This window comes from Dermacentor albipictus, chromosome 1 (assembly GCF_038994185.2).
Source record: "Dermacentor albipictus isolate Rhodes 1998 colony chromosome 1, USDA_Dalb.pri_finalv2, whole genome shotgun sequence".
Classification (NCBI taxonomy): domain Eukaryota; kingdom Metazoa; phylum Arthropoda; class Arachnida; order Ixodida; family Ixodidae; genus Dermacentor; species Dermacentor albipictus.
Window position 1 is genome coordinate 67,768,054 of NC_091821.1, and position 20,882 is coordinate 67,788,935.

Genomic DNA, 20,882 nt, shown 5'->3' on the forward strand with positions numbered 1-20,882 from the left:
GAGCCAACGCATTGAACTGGTTGAAAAATTTAAAATTCTTGGAGTATACTTTTCTTCTAATTTACGTTGGGATGCCCATATCAAACATCTCTGCGGTCACCGGTGCTATGACACGTTGCCGCACATTTCTACCTACGAGAGCAAAACTTCAGATATACTATGGTCTCTTCTTATCGTATATAAATTACTTTCACCTTGTCTGGGCTACAACATCTAAATCTAACTTGCAAAAGCTGGCAATACTTCAAAAAAAAAAAAAATCGTTCGGTATATAGAGAACGTTAATCGGCTTTCACCAACAGATAATATATTTCTCAAATACAGACTAAACCGCGTTGATAAACTATACGAACACACATTACTAGAAACGATTTACTTCTCATCCGAATATGTTAAGAATAATTTTACATCCCTTGCTCAGCTAGAACTCTGCACTCACACGAAAGATACTACACGAAACCCTGAGGTGTGGAAGGTACCATGGTTTCGAAACAATTACAGCCTACAGTCCTTAACACATAATATACCGACTGTACTAAACAAATATAAGCACACAGCTACGCTAAATAAAAATGGTTTGCGTGACTACTTTCTTTCTTTATAGTGCATTCAAGTGTAAAATTTCATTTTTATGCATACGTACGATATGTAATGTTTGTTGTGTATAAAGACTTCAGTGTATATATCATGTGAATGCTAGTGCCATGTAAGGGACCCTGGGCCTCCGTCAAGCTGCTGCGACAGTTTTTTGCCCTGGTGTCCCTCCAGTTCCTTTTTTTTCTGGTGAATAAAATTGATTGCTTGATTGTATACAGTAAAAATGCCCTGGTGTCAGCTATTTTCTTGCCGCACTGCGAATATATGTAACACTCGAGGTAAGTAATCGGGACACCAACTCATTCTACTGACTTCGTATATCTCGAAATTGGTGATATAGTTACAATATTGGTTCCGATTGAATAGGTCCTCCACGTTGACGGCCTCTAATTCCGTCATTGCAGTATGTGCCCTAAAGCGATTAATTAAAATATATAGCTAGCGCGATTTTTTTTAATTAATTGCAGGCCAGGCTGCCAATGGAAACTGACCCTGGCAACGTTTCACACCCAAACCCTCTCGAGTGAGGCAACCTTAGCAGGACTCTTCGATGAACTATCAGACATAGCTTGCGATATGATCGGCCTTATCGAGATTAGAACTGGTGAGGCTTACACATTGTGAATAACGGCCATGTCCTCTGCTAGAGGTCTCCCGGATAAGAAGCAATACGGGGTAGGATTCCTAATCCATAAAGACATAGCGGGCAACATTGACGAATTCTACAGCATCAACGAGAGGGTAGCAGCAGTCGTAATCAAACTCAATAAAATTTATAGAGTAAAGGTAGTACAAACATACGCTCCAACGTCCAGTCACAACGATGAGGAAGTAGATCAGTTTTATGAAGATGTTGAATTAGCGATGAGAAAAGTGCAAACGCGGTATACAGTAGTAATGGGGGACTGCAATGCAAAAGTGGGGAAAAAGCAGACGGGTGAACAGGCAATTGGCAACTATGGTGTCGATTCTAGAAACGCTAGAGGTGAGATGCTGGTAGAATTCGCAGAAAGGAATAGGCTGAGAGTAATGAACACTTTTTTCAGGAAACGTAGAAACAGGGAATGGACCTGGAAAAGCCCTAATGGTGAAACAAGAAATGAAATTGATTTCCTACATTCTGCCGATCCCAGCTTAGTGCAGGATGTTCAAGTAATAGGTAGGGTAAAATGTAGTGATCATAGGTTAGTGAGGGCCAGGATCCACCTCAACTTGAACAGAGAAAGAGTAAAATTGGTCAAGAAAAAAAACAGGTCAACGTACGTAGAGGCAGTAAGGGTAAAAGCAGACAAATTTAGGCTGGTACTTACAAATATGCAGGGTTAGAACAGGGAGATGATGATGACATAGAGGTAATGAATGGAACCGTAACGAGGCTGGCTTCAGAGGCAGCGATTGAAGTAGGAGGCAAGGCAACCAGTAGGCAAGCTCCCCCGAGTAACAAAAGAACTAATAAAGAAACGACAAAGAATAAAGGTGTGCAACTTAAGAGATAAGATAGAATTCGCGGAACTGTCAAAACTGATCAACAAGGCGAAAATAAGTGACATTCGAAGCTATAACGTGAGAAAGACTGAAGAAGCTGTAAAAAAATTGACGCAGCCTGAAATCAATGAGAAAGAAACTTGGCATAGGACAAACCAAGATGTATGCAATAAAATTTCAGCAGGGTAATATCATCAGCAATCTCGAAGGTACATTAAAAGCAGCGGAAGAATTAAATACTGACCTGTTAAGTACCCAGAGGAACCAGGATACCTCCATTCAAAGCGGTAATGAACAGGTTGCAGAAACTCCTCCTATATAGCTGGAGATGAGGTCAGAAGGGCCTTTCAAGACATGAAACGGGGAAAAGCAGCAGGAGAGTATGGAATAACAGTCGATTTAATCAAAGATGGAGGAGACATAATTCTTGAAAAACTGGCGGCTCTCTATACGAAGTGTCTATCGACTGCAAGGGTCCCAGAAAACTGGAAGAATGCAAACATTATACTAATCCACAAAAAGGGCGACATTAAAGAACTAAAAAACTATAGGCCCATTAGCTTGCTCCCAGTATTATATATTTACCAAATTAATCTCCAATACAATAAGGACAACACTGGACTTTAGTCAACCAAGGAAGCAAGCTGGCTTCAGGAAAGGTTACTCTGCAATGGATCACATCCATGTCATTAACCAGGCTATCGAGAAATCCGCAGAGTACAATAAACCTCTCTATATGGCTTTCATAGATTCCGAAAAAGCATTTGATTCAGTAGAGACACCAGCAGTCATAGAGGCATTGTGTAATCAAGGAGTACAGACCGCTTATGTAAATACCCTAGAAAATATCTAGAGAGATTCCACAGCCACCTTAATTCTACACAAGTAGGAAGATACCTATAAAGAAAGGGGTCCGACAAGGAGACACAATCTTTCCAATGCTATTCACTGCGTGCTTAGAAGAAGTATTCAAGCTGTTAAACTGGGAAGGCTTAGGCGTAAAGATCAACGACGAATACCTCGACACGACGAATACCTTCGGTTTGCCGATGACCTTGTTCTATTCAGCAACAATGCAGACGAGTTACAACAAATGATCGAGGACCTTAACAGGGAGAGAGTAAGAGTGGGGCTGAAGATTAATATGCAGAAGAGAAAGATAATGATAAATAACCTGGCAAGGGAACAAGAGTTCAAGATCGCAAGACAGCCTCTAGAGTCTGCGGAGGAGTACGTTTACCTAGGTCAACTAATCACGGGGAACCCGGACCATGAGACGGAAATTCACAGAAGAATAAAAATGGGTTGGATCACATACGGCAGACATCGTGAGCTCCTGAATGGGAGCTTACCATTATCATTGAAAAGTATACAATCAGTGCATTTTACCAGTGCTGACATATGGAGCAGAGACTTGGAGACTGATAAAGAAGCTCAAGAAAAATTAAGGATCGCGCAAAGAGCGATGGAACGAAGATTGCTAGGCATAACGTTAAGAGACAGAAAGAGAACGGTTTGAATCAGAGAGTAAACGGGTATAGACGATATTCCAATTGACATCAAGAGAAAAAAAAAATGGAGCTGAGCAGATCATGTAATGCGCCCGTTAGATAACCGCTGGACCATTATGGTTACAGAATGGGTACCATGAGAAGGGAAGTGCGGTAGAGGACGGCAGGAGACTAGATGGCGCGACGAAATTAGGAAATTTGCGGGTGCTGGTTGGAATCGGTTGGCGCAGGACATGGGTAATTGGAGATCGCAGGGACAGGCCTCCGTCCTGCAGTGGACATGAATAGGCTGATGATGATGAAGATGCATTTGAACTTGAGACTTATCCAGAATGCAATGTCGACCAGTTAAGGTAACTCTGCTGAAGAAGCTGAACATGCTCGTATCTGCGACAAAAGGCCTTAAAAAAATCGCCATAAAAACACCACCGTCCAAGCACTACGTACAGATGGTTAACCAGCGAAGCTGAAACGTGCGGCCTCGGTGTGTATCACTGGGTTAATCTCGACGGTTCATTAAACAACGGCCTGGTAGGCTGCCGGATCCGCGGAACGCAGTTGCTGCTTTCGCTCGGCTGTACAAGCCTGTTCTTGTGCCCGTGCTGCAGCATCGGCATGACGTAGACTAGCTCCTTCCCGGTTCTGCTCGCGCCGTTGCTGATAGAAAGCTGCTTGCTCCTTAGGAGTATGTATGATGCGTATAACGTGTGGCCTATCTATTTCGGAACCAGATAGAAACTGCTGCGCGCGCACTCGGCTGCGACGGAGAGCAACGTCACTACTGAAGCAGCCAATCGCAACTTTTTTTTTTTTTTGCACATATGGGGGTTCCACCGGAGGAGTTTTTGGCGTACAGGTGACAGACGGACGTACGGCCGAATCGGCTAGCCATATACAACTTCGCTGTAAAAAAGCACCCGGTATACGCGACTAAAAAAATAAAACCTAAAAATGAATACCAACAAAAGAACGCTGGCAGCGAACAAGCCCGCTCTTGCCGTCGTGGGGAAGTCTCCGGCTCATGTGTCGGCCGAATGCGGTCAGGATTTAACCGGTGGTCATGACGCCGGCCCGGCGTTGTCTGCCGATCGCCTGCCGATGGTTGGCAAACTAGCTGGCCACTTGCAAAAACCAAGCCCGGACTAACCCAGATGACCGAGATTAGGCCGTCTACTTTTTGACTGGCCATACGCATCGGCCCGATGTTCCGCAGATTTTCTTGGGTGGACGACATGCGAAGCTTTAGCCACAGCTTCAGAGGACATGTAATCGCTTTCGGAGCTCATTACGCTTTGTCCAAACGGAGCGAGCAGCGTGTACGGTGCTTGCAGTAAAAGCGGTGCTAAAAATGTATTCGAAGCTATTCTAACTTTACGCTTACGAATTCAATCAGTATCAGTGTGCTTAGCTCTACGTTCTTTATTTAGCAAATACTTTTAAGCAGCGGAATTATCACTACACGATTGTTTTTCTGCCCGATCGATCGCGGGTTTGCTCAGTTGCGATAATTTATTCTTGTGTCACACGACTTGTAACGTAGACGGTCCGTGCAATAGCTTGTAGCTTGCAGAAAATACTTATCGCTTGTCACTCGCCACTCTGTGGATCGTTACGAAATGTTCAGCTTCGAACATCGTGCCGTCAGTGTAGTCGCCGTCACCCATGCCTCGGCGCATTGATTCGCGAGTGCGCCGTTCACTTCATACGTTGGCGATGGAGTGGGCGTAAGTTGGCGCGCGAGCTGGGGTGGATGCGAGTAAATAACACGAGAGAAACTTACTATATTCCCATAAGCGTCGCTACTCCCTTTGTCGCCGTATAACGAGCGGTACTCACTTGTGCAGACGTTCTGGGGCTGAAGTCCTTTCCATGGAGGTTAGTGATACAAGGCTGGTGGATAAGTGCACTGTTTTAAAATCTTCGAGGGAAGCCGTGCGTCGTGAAGAGCCGGCAACACAGGCAGTTCTTATGTAGCAGCGTTCCGTGAACTTGAACCCACAAATTCACTGCATTCCTGCCGGTCACAATTTTTGCAGCTAAGTACTGCACACGTCTTCTATCCACCGTTCCCAATTTTGCGGCATGAATGAAGCACAGTGTGTTAGCGAAAACCCAGTTGCCTTTTTCTACAGCTGATCGCGCACAAGCAGGGCAGAAGTAATGGTTTTGTATTCGTGCGCTTTCGCTGACGCAACGTGCGACGTACGCACCGCCGTGAGTGCCATCTCGTTTCTCCAAAGCAAACTGCTTCGCGAGAAGGGTCAATATGGTATCGGTGGACGCACTCGCCCAGCGCTCACCGCATGCCTTCATAATGACGTCATCGGTACACACTACTATGGCGCCACCTTGTAGTCTCCGAGGCATTCTGCTTTCCTCCTCACCTGTTTGCCATACTCTGCTTTCCTCCTCGTGCTCTCTTCGCTACCGCCGCCTTTCAGCCCTCGCTGCGCTCTGCGTTCGGTCTTTCATCCTTCGCTCAGTTACGCTGAGGGACGCCGACGCTCAACGCAGGAACGGGCGCTTAAGAGCTGCGCTCTAAAAAGGCCATTGCGCTTAAACGGAAATGCGGGTGCAAATACGCACGGTCCAAAAATGGACCTATTTTCGTGCGTCGCACTGACAGCCCCTGTCCTGTCAATTCAAGGCGAGAGTGATCTCGATAAGATCAACGCAGATGCTTGGTTGAAGCCTTATGCATTCCATGAGGATGTGAGCACCTCTGCAGTATCGAATCAAAACTGTACAATTCCTCCAGCGCACATCGCACAAATTGCTACAGAAAAAAATTCAGTGGCCAATCAGTGAGGTGTACTAAAGAAGGCAAAGAGGATACAAAAGAACGCAAGCGGGCCGTGGTGTTTTTGGTATACAAAGAGGTTTAGGTGCGCTACTCCTAAAACTCCCCTCTTTAATGACACATAGCAGATACCTATGAGGGGGAATTGGCCAAGGTTTGCAAATTTCAAAAAAGTTTAAAATTGCCCACTTCTATAATATACTTATTATTGCAAATAGACATAACAATTACCCAATTTATTAATGCTAGCGCGTTTGGATTAAGAACTTGCAATAGCAAGGCAAGAGTTGCAAATTTCAGTATGCCAACCCGATCTAGAGACTGGGGGGGGGGGGGGGGGATGGAGCGAGATTCATTTAGCTCTTCGGTCGAACTGAGCTGATAATGCTGGCCACTTCCATTATATTGCAGCTAATTTAACTAGGTGGCCATTACCACTTTAATGCATGCACAAATTACATTAGACTGTACACTGCCAACTATTAGGTTCAGCTGTCAGCGCAAAGTTTTGCCAGCAAATTGTTCACAGCATCTCAAGTGAAGAGGCAGGGAAGATGTAAGCAGCTAGCTCACACCTTGCTGGTGCTGCAGTTACTGGTGACTGCAGAAGTGCTGTCAATGCACTATGCAGGCACGCAGAGAACGGCCAGCGTCATCTTCCATACGTTATCTGCCGCAAAGTTAGACATTTTCACACATGCCATTAAAGAAAATTTGGTAATGAGTGTTCTCCTTAACAATGGACCAACCTGTACAAGTACCTAACAAATGAGGAAGGCCAATATAGCTGTCTCCAACTCTATGCTCTTTACTCTCCGAACTGCAGTCCTAGCTAAAAAGGTGTAGCACGGAACATTCAGTTTAAGTATCAAACAGCCTTTTAATGATGAAATTCGTGCTTGATTTAAGTGGCCATGTGCTCTTCTAATGCCTGGCTCATCCAGCTGGGTGCGACGGAACCAATCTTCTCTATGATGTTGTTCACCTGGAAGCAGAGACTTTGGATCTGTTGGTTCCATGATGGTAAGATCTCACGGCCTGTAAGGCATAGTGAACATGCGCGTCAGGCACATGTGTACTTTCTGCACGCACACAGAGCAACAGAGGTATCAAATTCAACATATGCCTATATATATGAATATTAAAAACACAAAACACTTCCTCATACATTTTATTTTATGAAGCTATACTGTAATATTGAGCCCCAATACCTTACTCTCTCCCCCAAGAGTAAGCAAATGACATATATAAAAGATAGTTAAACCTCAAGTAACGAACTTCAATACAGTGAACTCTCACTTGAGTGAACATCAAGGGACCCAAGGAAATAGTTCACTTAACTGCAAGTTCACTAAACTGAATATTCACTAGAACATGGAACAGCATAGGGCGCAGCAGACATCAGAGTCAAAAGAGTATACTGCAATTTATGGAGTTATGTACGCCCGTAAGCATAAGTATATGTACCAGGGATCGCGCAATATAACTAATTTTCTCCTTTGCCTGTGAATGCAACTTGAAAGTAAAGATTGCAGTTGAAACTTGGCATTACCAATTTCCTAGTTCACTTGTCAGCTTCCGTTTATGCGTGTTAATTACGAAGAAATTCTGTTTTTTTGGCGACTCTGTGGTCCGTATACTTTTGCTCACGGGTGTACATCAATATATACGAAGTGCGTAACAGTTACGTTGCTGCCTATCTCATTTTGAAAAAAAAAAAAAAAGAACAATAATTTTCATTTGCACCTGTGCTCTTAAAGCACAAAAAGTAACAAAGCTGTCCAAAGAGTCTGTTTTTGTGCATTTCCTTTGGCATGGCTTGTTGCTGAGACACGAAGTCCCGCAACTTTCTAAGGCATCCTGCAGCGTCGGCTAGAATTACAGGATTTGAATCTGCCTCTGACATGGCATCTTCTTAGGGACAAAACTGAACAATTTCCAGAACTGATATTTCAGCACAGGTAACGAATTCACTGTTACACCGCTTATAGCCACCACTAGAGGGGCGATTTGGGGGCTACGGGCATTGGCTACACCAGCGCTGCAGAGCACGAAACTTCATTGAACAGAGTGAAAAAATGAGCCCAGGTCCACTGATCAAGTTCACTCAATTGAAATATTCACTATTCAGAAATTTGTTTAAAGATTTTTGCATAGAATGCACATAAATACTGCCGGGGATTTTTTAAAGGTTTGTTATTCTGAAATATTCATACAACTGAGTTTACTGTATAACGAAATTCTCGATATAACAAAGTTTTTAACTTTTTATAACCTCTTGTCCATAGAACACCATGTATTTAGAACCTAAATATAATGAACTGTGTGTGTAGGCAACTTCAATATAACCAAATTTCACTGCTGCCGCAAAGGAATGCTGAGATAATAAGTGGAAACTTTCGCAGACCAAATGGTCAAATGATTGAACTGCATGCGGCTGCTTGCAAACGCACCTCCCAAATTGTGTGCTGCGCGACAAGAGCCACAGCCGCTGGATAGATTTTAAGAAGGAAAAAAAAAAAAAGCTGTGGCCTGCCACGTCAGGTGGGATGCAATTGGAATTAATGTCTCAGCTGTCGTTGCGTTCTCGGCCGCTCGGCTGGGCCGAACGGCGCTAGCTGTTGGGGACGGGACGCGTCGGTTTCCACAGGCGACAGCGTTCGAGGCGCGTTCCTCTCACATTTTCTATGCTGATCCCAGACAAAGGTTCCCGAGTGGTGGCGCGGCGGTGGATGACAGTGTTTTCGATGCACGCGGCAGGCCTCATTTTTTTTTTATACGGCGGCCTGCAAGAGCGACCACCGAAGTGGAGCTGCAGCATGAGGTTCCCTATAAAGTTCAAGTGCGATAAGATCCTATCGCGCTCCACACACTGTGTGCTTTTGGTACGAGTGAAAGAGTGCAAGGGTGAGACAAGAAAGATAGTAGCGTCACGAGTGCCGCCTTCCCGCGCGGGTAAAGGGAAAGAGGGGGAGGGAGTGAGCTCGCGATAACGCCATCAAGCGCGCGCGAAGTGTGGGGAGTAAGTTGGCGCGCGTCTCGACCATGGCTACGCACGGTTTAAGCACGGCTGACACGCACCCTGCTTTAGAGGTAATCTGCCGCGTGTGTAAAGAGTGCACATGCTGAGACGGCGTGGCATCATGTAAGCTGTCTTCCCGTGGGTTTAGTATTGGAGGTTGGGTAATTTTGAGTTTCAGTGACCCACTGGAGCGGGAAGCGAAGCATTCGCTCACCGCTGCCAGTGCTTTTCATTATGGCGTCATCCCAGTACGGGCGACGCTATCAGTCGCGGGAACAGAGCGCATGCGAAAGCATAGCTGGATTCACTTAATTCGTACCGCTGATGTGAAAATATTGTCAACGTGGCTTTAATTGCATCATTTGTTGCCGACTACCAAATCCTTTAAAATGAACTGTTTTCTCATTCAAATTTGCTTTTTTGATTGCCCCGTAATTCAGAAAATTCCGCGACCCCTTTTTGTGTAAGACAAATCAATCGGCAACTGTACATATTTGCATAAAAGGTCAAATTTCAATACAACAAAATTTCGATATAACAAAGCAAATTGCCAATTTTACCTACTTCGTTATATCGAGGTTTGTTTACATTTAAATGTTACATGCCTTTATTGTCTTTAACATTAATATATACTTACTTTCAAAATTGACAATAGAATCAATCTGGTCGATGTAGCCATTCATTCTGCTTTCAGTGATCATTTGTGAAGCTATTTTCTCTGCCTGTAATAAAAAAGACACTGTAAATGAATAACATAATGACAAAAAATACTGCGTAAGACATGCTTACATCTCCATATTTACACAAATACAATGGCAAATCTTTTTTCTGCAATTACACCAAGCAATTTAGCCTAACTGCACATTGAATATGATGCAAGAATGTTTATTTTGTTTGTTTCATCAAAGAACCAGGCTGTTTCATCAAAGAACCAGTGTCGTGGCCACCCCATGTTTTGAAAAGTGTTCGCGCTTGTGCATCGTATCTGTTGTGCCTGCTTGTTCTGGATGGTGATGTCGAGCTAAACCCTGGACCCATGACCAAGGCTCAAGAAGAAAAGCTAGACCTTGTGGCTGGCTCTATCTTGCGTGTTGAAGCTAGTAATTCTGCGCTGCAAGAATCTGTTAACAAGGTGCTTCATATGCACGTTGAGTTAAAGAATGATTTAGAAAAACTGTCAAAGCGTGTCCTTGATCTAGAGCAGAAAGTTGCAGCGGCCCCATGTGCGCAGTCCATCACGAGCAGTGACAACGGTCTCGTAGGCGTACAGGAAAAAATTGACGACCTCGAAAATCGCTCTAGGCGGTCTAACGTTCTCTTTTATGGATTAACAGATTCGGCGAGGTCTGAAACTTGGGAAGAGTCAGAACGACTCGTAAGTAATTTCTGTACCCAAAAACTTGGGCTTACCGTGACGTCGATTTCGAGAGCACATCGTGTGGGCCGCTTTTCGTCTGAGAAGAAGCGGCCTATCATAGCCAAATTTTTCAATGAAAAAGAAGTTGAATTGGTTCTGAGCCGCGGCCATAAGTTGAAGAACACTAACTTCAGCATCTCGCGAGATTACTCGGAAGCAGTTCGCGAAAAGCGACGGAAACTTCTCCAGTTCTCGAGAACTATGAAGAAAGACGGAGACCGAGTGCGTCTGGTTTTCAACAAACTGCACTTAAACAACGAAGTTTACGAGTGGAACACCAATGAAGGCCAGGCTGTTCTTGTTTCTCGGCGCAGGGATCAATGATGTTCCTCCTCCTTTGTTTCATTAAGCTCAGTTTCATCTACTGAATCACCCGTTAAATTGCACTCTAGCACTGATAACAAATTTCTCTTTTTATACACCAACGCTAGAAGTGTTATCGCTAATGGTATTGCACTCTCATCGCTCATCGATTCATTCCAGGCTTCTTTAGTGTTACTTACCGAGACCTGGCTTAACAACACCATACACGATAACAACATCTTTACGAGTGAATCCACTTTCAAGTTTTTTCGATGTGATAGGCAACAGCGTAGAGGGGGCGGTGTGCTCATCGCGATAAAGGAAGAATTCATCGCCGCACCCATCATTATCGATTCTTTTCTGGAATGTATTTGGATTTCCCTGAAGGGTGCTGCATTTGGTGTGATAATTGGCGTTTTTTATCGCCCACCCGACATGTCTGGCGCGTTTTCCGAAGAGTATCATCGAGTGTTGAGCGAGGTGTGCGCGCATTTTCCGAGGTCGGTGATTATCATATTTGGCGATTTCAATTTTCCTAATATAGATTGGTCGACGCTCTCCGTATCGGCCACGGATGCGGCCGCGCATACCTTTCTCAGCACTTGTCTTGACTTTTCATTAACCCAACTTATTAGTCAACCAACACGATCCACTGAAACTTCTGCCAATATACTAGACTTAATCTTAACTAATAATCCGGATATATTATCTGACATAACTCATGAAGCAGGCATCGCTGACCATGATGTCATAACTGGATGCATTAACTTTTGCGTGAGCAAAAGAATAATTACCAAAAAGAAAATAAGGTGTTACGGTAAAGCCAATTTCGACGCAATTAACAATGAATTAACCACATTTTCAGGTCAATTTCTGCATGATTTTCATTCCCGTTCCATTGAACAGAACTGGGTCCTGTTTAAGGCCACCCTCAGTTCACTCATTGACACCTACATTCCTGTGTTATCCATTTCCTACAAAAGCAGTTCTCCATGGTTTACTAACAAGCTTCGGCGGCTTAATAACAAAAAGAAAAGACTTTACAGGCAGGCTAAGCTGACTGGTGTAGCGAGTGCTCATGATAAACACAAAGCATGTGAAAAGGCTTATAAGGCATTACTAAAATCCACTCGCAAAAACTTTTTTTCTCATGATTTACCATCCATGCTAAAAACTAATACTCGTCACTTTTGGCGTGTGGTGAACCCTGCAATTCGCACTGACATCATTCTTACTGATTCTTTTGGTGTTCCCATCAGCGATTCAGATTGCGCTCAACTTCTTAATGATACGTTTGTAACAATTTTCACTCATGAAAACATTAACTCATTGCCAACTTTAAAGACATTAGTGGGAATCACAATGCATGAGGTAGACATCAGTGAGGCTGGTGTTTTATCTCTACTAACCAATCTTAAAATGTCATCTAGTGCCGACCATCTAGGTTTCAACAATAAAATTTTAAAAAATACATCGCATAGTATTTGTCCTCTGTTAACAGCTCTATTTTCCCAGTCACTATCAACTGGTGGTATTCCTAATGACTGGCGCATTGCTAAAATAATACCCATTTTCAAATCAGGTGATCGCGCTTCTCCCCTTAATTATCGTCCCATCTCCTTAACCAGCACTATTTGTAAATTACTCGAACATATCATACACAGTCAAGTAATCAACTTCCTTGAAGACCATAACATTATTTTTAAGCATCAGCACGGTTTTCGCAAGGGCTACTCATGTGACACACAACTTGCCGGATTTATTAACGACATACACGCACTAATAGACGCCGGGTTCCAAGTTGACGCAATATTTTTAGATTTTTCTAAGGCATTTGACCGTGTTCCACACCATAGGTTGGTACTTAAACTTTCACAGCTTAACATTCACCCTACTATAATTGCATGGATCACCGATTTTCTCTCATCTAGAATTCAGTTTAGATCAGTTAACAATTCTAACTCATGTTATGCTGATGTTACGTCTGGAGTTCCACAAGGCAGCGTACTTGGTCCTTTAATCTTTCTAATTTATATTAATGATTTACCCAGTTGCGTTTCATCTAAAATCAGACTATTTGCAGACGATTGTGTAGTTTACCGATGTGTAACAAGTAACACCGATAGCCACTTACTACAAACTGACCTGGACGCAATAAGTGCATGGTGTTCTAATTGGTTAATGCCATTAAATATTTCCAAAACTAAACTCATGTCTTTCACCAATAGGCCACGAATTCTAACCACCTACTCCCTTGATAACAACCCTGTGGAACTCGCAACTACTTACAAGTACCTTGGCATCAATCTTCAATCAAACTTATCATGGAATAATCATATTAACCTTACCCTTGCCTCTTCAAATCGTACTCTCGGACTTATTAAACATAACTTAAAAGAAGCCCCAATGCATGTTAAAAAACTAGCATACACAACATTAATCCGTCCTAAACTTGAATACGCGTCTGCCATCTGGGATCCCGAACAAACGTATATCATAAGTAACATCGAAGCCTTGCAGAACCGTGCTGCGCGATTTATATTTTCAGATTATTCACGTTACACCAGCGTCACCGCGTTAAAGAATAAAGCTGACTTGGACAACTTAGCACTTCGCCGTAAAATTTCTCGCCTAACACTTTTCCATAAGCTTTATCACCATCCATCACTTCACGATGATTTCTTTCAGTCACCAACAGTTATTTTTCCACGCCGTGACCATCCATACAAAGTCAAACGCATTAACTGCCAGTCATCCCATTATGCATCTTCGTTCTTACCACGCACAATAACTGAATGGAACGCCTTACCATCAGCCATTGCCACGGAACCAGACTTCACTAAGTTTCAACATTTAATTCGCTCACGACTTGTCGACTAATCGTATTATTATTCTTTTTTGGGACTTTTACAGTGTTTTTCGATATTTGTTGGTGTTTTTAGTGCAGTTTCCTTATGTTCTCCTAATATGTACTAATGTTTTCTCTGTAATAATTGTGACCTAATTATCTTGTATGTTAACTATGTTTCACTGTATTATTACTTCTGTTAACATCTCTTGTTTTTACTATGTACAAACTACAACCAGTGCTTGTGATTGACCCCCCCCCCCCCCATGTAATACCCTCGTAATGAGGGCCTTTGGGGGTATTTTGAATAAAATAAATAAAATAAAACCTCAAATATGGAATAAAGTCAACTTTAGTAAGCTGTATTAGGCACGGAGCCCATTTGTAACTAACCTGACTGCCATAGAGTGCACAAAACTGAAAAGAATGTTACAACTTTTGGGGAGGGGAGAGAGATAAGCAAAGCATATTTGTTTTGTTCAGTGTAAGCCCTGAAACCACAGCTTCATAACTGTTAAAGGGGCCCTGATTCACTTTTTATTGAAGAGGAGAAATGCATTTGAAGTTAAAATAGGCTATTTCAGAAATACTTTGCTGCAAAAAGTACTTTAATGCATTCAGCAGAAGTGCAGTCATTGGCAATCAAGCATCCCGTTCGTGGTGCTTCCGCTCCTTCAATGACTTGCACTGCCAATGCTGCGGAAGAGCAGGGTGTGCCCACAACGCTGCTCTGCCTACTGAATATCACTGTGGTGCGCAGTTCAATTTTGATTTTGGATATTCATGCAGATGGCACTATTTCCAATTTGGGTGCCTATGGCACGCCAAATTCGGTTGTCCTCAGCGAGCTGCAGTGTGCTCAGCCAGCGGACTCGTTGTGGCACCCTGTGGCGGCAGCGGTATCTACTATATGTAGCAGACTGCCGCAACATGCAACTGCAGTGCATATGCGCAGCGTTTGATTTGTGCACGACAGGGCTTGAGTGTGTGTCATTGCTCATACGCTCCTGCTGTCTGGCTGTGCTACGCTGTGCGGACCAGCTTTGCCCTGCACCAGCTCATTTAACGGATAGTAGCCAGATCCAGCTTGCGCATGTTGAAGCACTTTCAATAGCTCGATACGAAGCAAAGTCTGCCAAGGCGTCTAACCAGGAGCTGCCAGGAGTGAGCGCATGCGTATGGTCTGACCTGAAGTTTCGTGTGGTTGGAGGCTAATTGTGCGGTCAAAACTAGTCAAAATTAGTGAGACCAGACACTGATAAGCCGGGTGGCCAAGGTTTAATTCCTACACGGGCAGCCGCAGCTGAGCGTGAGCAGACGATAGTTGGCTTCTTCTGGAAGTACATACTTATTATTGCAATTCAAGAGAAGATTTTCGCTTAGTTCAGCTTATTAAACTGCATTAGTCGGCTTCTTCTGAAAGTGCAAAATTATTACCGAAATTCGAAAGTAGATTTTTACTTAAAAATTAAACTGTGTTATAATTATACACATTGACAGCAGGTAGAGCGTACTGATCCAAACACCCTTCTTGATTGGTGTCAGCTATGCATGGGAATCTGCTATATTATGATATAAAGCGTTCAGAAAAGAGTGAGGAGCAGGCTTCTATTGAAAATAGAGCGTTTGACTTTGCCCTTTGCTTGTGAGCTCCACACGCTGTGCACGACTGCAAAATTTGGCTGAGATGTTCACAGCAGCATATGCTATCCACAGACTGTTCTTTCACCAAGCCTGAGAGGTGGTTCAGGGCCCCTTTTAGCAGAAACACATGTTGACCTACAAGTGCTGCTCTGCTCCAAAGCACTTAATTCAAGATCGTGATATCTGTGATATCTGGCTACAGCCACAATTGTTGATTTCAACAAATAATACTTTCATTTTGACAATACACACATCATAGCATATAGAATGACGGTGTCTACAGTGGCGTCCTTAATATCTCCACAACTTTCTATAAGGCACTGAATGATAAAGGACCTGGTGTACAAATGGTTGCGTGGGCCATTCTCACAATAGAATGTGCCAATTGTCAAGCACTTATGCCCCAACTTAAGCCTAAGGACCCAGATCAAGACATCTCAAAACAACAAGACAAAACATCAACTGTTGCTGACAACGTGGCAGTGTAATTTATGTGACCATGGAAATGTTGCCAGAAAACAGCCAGCTGAATGTGCCAGTGTAAGTGGCATGTGTTTAGACGGGACTCACTTTTCCGAGGAAGTGACCAGGACCCGGAGTGTTTGACAGATTTTTAAAATCAGGATATATTTTACTTGGAATTTACTGCCATTTCTTTCACATGAAAATTTTGATTCTTGCACAATTAATTCACAACAGCCAAGCGTTCATTGGAAGCAGTAGCTCAGTAACAATTGCGTTGCACTGCTGAGCATGAGGTCGTGGGTTCGATTCACTCCAGCAGCAGCTGCATTCCAATGGGGGGAAAATGCAAAAGTCTTGAGTACCGTGTGTTGGGTTCACATTAAACCCCGGCTGGTCAACATTATCCCATAGCCTCCCACAGACTTCTTTTTTAATTTTGCAAGAAGCAGGATCATTATAAGCAGGACTGATTATTTAATGAGCACATGTCTTCATGTACCCAAGAAGTGGTACAAGAGGATATAACAGCAGTAGCTAGGCATGGCTGGCAATGTTCTGAACTCTAATGCCCCTTGTCACACAGAAAATTTAATAAAATTTGAAAAAAAAAAGACATTTGCTGAAAATGTAATTTGTTTGCAGCTGCTAAGGTAAAACATTACATTTGCTGAAAACAATATTTCTGATCTGATGAGCTTGGCAAACTCACTTGTGTCTATTATGCTACCAAATTATGTGGCCGTGAGGAGCAAATAAATAAATAAATAGGGAAAACAAATTTGTTCAGCAAAGATGCAGTTCATTATGTTAAAAAAGAACTGTTTCATGTTATGACTTCAATGAAATTCAATGAAATTTCACTTCAGCTAAATAGGAGATAAGTTTGTTTGCAATCTTGGCAATGCTATAGGGCTGGTAACTGTTCAATTTTCCTATTAAGAGCCTTTAAATTGCATGCAAGCTCATGATGAGGGCACTTGGTGGTTAGCTGATATGATGTAAGTCCCAGACCATGGCCTCAGAGATTGTCAGTGCAACACAAGCATAACTTATCTTGCACAAGGTGAGCCACATGGAAAACTGTTAGCATTTGCCAGCACCCACTACAACTATTACTTGCGCAAAGCAGTTCTGGAACAGTGATTAGAATGCTTGCCATGAAACCATACCATTATTGGTTAGATCCCAGGTTGGATATCTTTTGTTAAGCCACACTATGCGTTGCCTGGGCCAAAGTGTGAGAAATAAATGAAGGCATGAACAGACAAACATGGTTTGCCTGTTTTCTAGCGTATAAGTAATTACTGGCAGTAAAATAATAGTGATAGGATGCTCACCTTAGATGATGGTATTTCTAGTAGAGCACCCAGCTCTTCAAATGTGATGTTGTTGTAAAGTTTGCTGGCTGACAACAAATTGTGCTCCACTACAGCCCTGTCCAATATTGTGCTTCCTGTAAAGAGGTCAGAGAAAGAAGTAAATAACAAGTGATAGGCACTGATGACTGCAGTGTGTTTCAAACACTGCAACAAATTCCTTGCCAGAGTGCAGATAGAAAGAACAGTTGCCATAATCTTGTAGTGTCTTTAGCTATTATATATAGTACTGTATTTAAATATACTGTCAAGACCATGGTTATATTGTGAGGAGAGACCTTACACGAGTTAAAAAATAATGAGAGGAAAACAGTCAAGGCACAAACCTTCTAGCTTCTCCTAGCCCACTGCGACGAATCGCTTCGTGAAGCTGACAAAATACCCCCCATAGACAGACTACCAGCGCCCGCAAGGCGAGACATGTTTGGTGGACCGAGCATTGATAGCTGGTCCACTGTCGCCTTCATGAACTAATGGGAGCAAGAAAACTCCTGGAAAAGGGTGTTCTACGGCGTTCCCTCACGGACTTCGGTAACTGCCACGGTCGTTTGACAAATGCCCCAGTTAACTGCATGGTCATCCCAAGAACCAAGACGCACCAGCCTGAGTTGAGTGTGACAGCCCCTGTCTATAAAGCCCGCCTCCTTTCTGTGTGTTCAGTGAAACAAAGGTGCAGGAGTGAGTGTGTGAACCCTCGCCCTCAACGCGTCGTGTCCTTCGACTTTGGATGCTCTGATTGGACAAAGGTTGGATGGCAGTTTTTCTGGCCTAGGGATCTAGGGAGGACAGAGGGGTTTTAAGCAGCCGTTTTAGGCTCCTTGGTGTGTGCTTCAGTTCAGTCATGCTAGACTGGTGGCAACAGCAAGATGTGACATTCTCCACTCTTCATGTAGATATTGTAACTAAAGCCAAAACTTTTAGTTCTCGATACAAACAAGTTCCTCCCTTCAACAACGTCTTTAGCGTGGAAGAGTCGGATGACGGCATGGGCCAGCTACCCTTTTTGACATGCCCGACCCCAACTCTTACAACAGATATGTACAAAGGTACTAGTGCCAGCAAGCACAAGCTATCTGCTGCAAAGCTGGGCAATAATACATTTGCCAGAAGGAAAAATTCACACTTACTTCGGACTCGAGTGTTCCCTTTGACAGTGGACCACAGTGTACATAAAGATAGGCAGGCTCTAACGAAACCTCAGTTGATTATAAAAACAAAAACAGTGCAAGAAACAGGACAAGAAAGTGAGACAAACACAAAGCTTTGTGTTTGTCTAACTTTATGTATGTTTGTCTTTATGTATGTATCATAACATACATAAAGGATACAATTAAGAACACCCAGCTACAGTATTTCTGAGGTAAATGCTTACTTTATAAGATATATTTAGAGGGACAAAAGAGGTGCCTTAAGGTCACTTCTCCCAAAACTAAAATGGTGAATAGTTTCCGAGTGATTAGTTCAACCTGCTTGATTATTTGAATATTCCCACATCAAAGCCATCTACCGCACAATATCAATGCAAGTAAAAGCTTGTAAAGCTTGAATGTCAATAATTAGAATTTGAAGATGCAGTTAAACATTAATATAACAAAGTCGGTGAAATCAGCAATTGGCTTTGTTATATAGAAATTTGATCGCTTATGCAAATAAATAGAGTCACCGATGGATTTTCCTTACACAGAGGGGGCCACAAAATTTTCCGAATCATTGGGCAAATAGGAAAAAGCAAATATGAATCGGAAAAAAATTCATTTCGTTGAATTTGAAAGCCGGTGATGATATATACGGTTTCATGGCATGCAGACATCTTCACATCAGTGGTACGAAGCGACACCATTCACACTTGCACATCTACTCCGCCCCCATGGCTGATAGTGTCTTCCACAGTGAGATGCCACTATCATGAAAAGCTCCAGCAGCAGGGAACAAATGCTTCGAGTCTCCGAAACTCAAGATTACTCAACCTCCAGTACTACACACACGGGAAGACAGCACACATGATGCCGCACCATCTTGGCACACCCAATCTTTGTACATGCTGCAGATTACCTCTAAAACAGGGCATGCAGGCTGCATACAAGCTCACCCACCCTTATGGCAATGCGCAACCATGGGCTGGAAAAGATATGCGCTAACCTGCCCTACCTCGCAGGTGCTTGATCGTATTTCCGCAAACTTGCTCCCCTCTTTCCCCTTGCTCGCGAGGAAAGACGGCGCTCATAAAGCCAACATCCTCGGCTCACCCTTGCTTGCTTTCATTCACACCCAAAGCATATAGCGTGCAGGGTGTGACAGGATTTAATCACACCTGGACATTATACTAAACATGACGCTGTTCTGCTTCGGCGGTCGCTCTTGGTCTTGAAATTTGAGAGAGAGGTGCATTCGCAACCAGCCACTTATAATTCAACCATTTGACCATCTGCACCTGTGAAACTATTCATTTATTGTCTCTGTATTACTTTGCAGCGAAAGTGAGATTTCATTATATTGAGGTTCTCTTTACATGGTGTTCTATAGACAAGAAGCTATAAAAAGTTAAACACAGCGTTAGATAGAGAATTTCATTATACTGAAGTTCAGTAAATCGAAGTTTAACTAATTCAAAACAGTCATTATGGACCTACTAAGCTGCATAGAACTCAATGTGTGAGGCAGTTAGCTTAAACGTGCATTGGCTACCATAATTACTACATTTAGTGCAGAAAAGATTAAGACAACACAAAACTGTGCTGTCAAATGTCTCAGATAGTGGAAACAGAAAAACGCACCATCAAACACAGGAACAGGTTCTAGAGTGCGCCAATTATAGGGTCCCATTCTTGCACCAGAGTGTACATAGGCAGAAAGAGAGATTCTTCACTGAGCAGCTTTGCGAGCACTCTAGTAAGGCACAGAAAAGTGAAGGCTGCCAGTGACTGCCATAATGTGGAAGTACGCCATATTTCGATAACATTCAGGTTTTATTGCATAGCAGTGGAAATGCCCTTGAGTGTTCTGGAGCAGCCATTGGAGCAGACAAAATTGACTTTGGAGCACCTACTGCTGTGTTTGGAGCAGGTGTAAGGTTTCCACGAAAGCACACACAGAAAAACGAAATATAGTATAGTTTCCTCTTTAGTTGACATGATCATTTCCTCTTAAGAACTAGGAGCAAAATAAACGGCTCACCACAGGACGCCACGATGGCAGCGGCAAGCATACATTAACAACGACATGCTACTGACGGCGCTGTGCAAAACCGTGCAAGGAACATTATAAAGGGACACTATAGAGAGAAGCACTAAATAAGTTCACATGAAATATTCCTTCAAAACTCTATTTTCTTCGCTTTCATGGTAATAAGTAGATTATTAGAGGAGCAAATGAAGGTCACAGTTTCCCTTGTTAAATTTTGCGCCGAAACATTAG

At 43.1% G+C, this 20,882-nt stretch overlaps 1 protein-coding gene across 2 annotated transcripts in view; it reads right to left on the bottom strand.

Annotated features, from left to right (window-relative positions):
* Nucleotides 1–7,253: 7,253 nt before the first annotated feature.
* The window catches only part of CSN4 (COP9 signalosome subunit 4), a 58,501-nt gene continuing 44,872 nt past the window's right edge, over nt 7,254–20,882 (bottom strand). For both annotated transcript variants that reach the window (XM_065438287.1, XM_065438288.1), the window contains 3 exons: nt 17,430–17,545; nt 10,053–10,137; nt 7,254–7,431 (listed from right to left, as the gene is read on the bottom strand). In XM_065438287.1, coding sequence (XP_065294359.1) covers nt 7,298–7,431; nt 10,053–10,137; nt 17,430–17,545 — 335 coding nt within the window. In that variant the 3' untranslated portion in view covers nt 7,254–7,297. The remainder of the gene's footprint in view (nt 7,432–10,052; nt 10,138–17,429; nt 17,546–20,882) is intronic.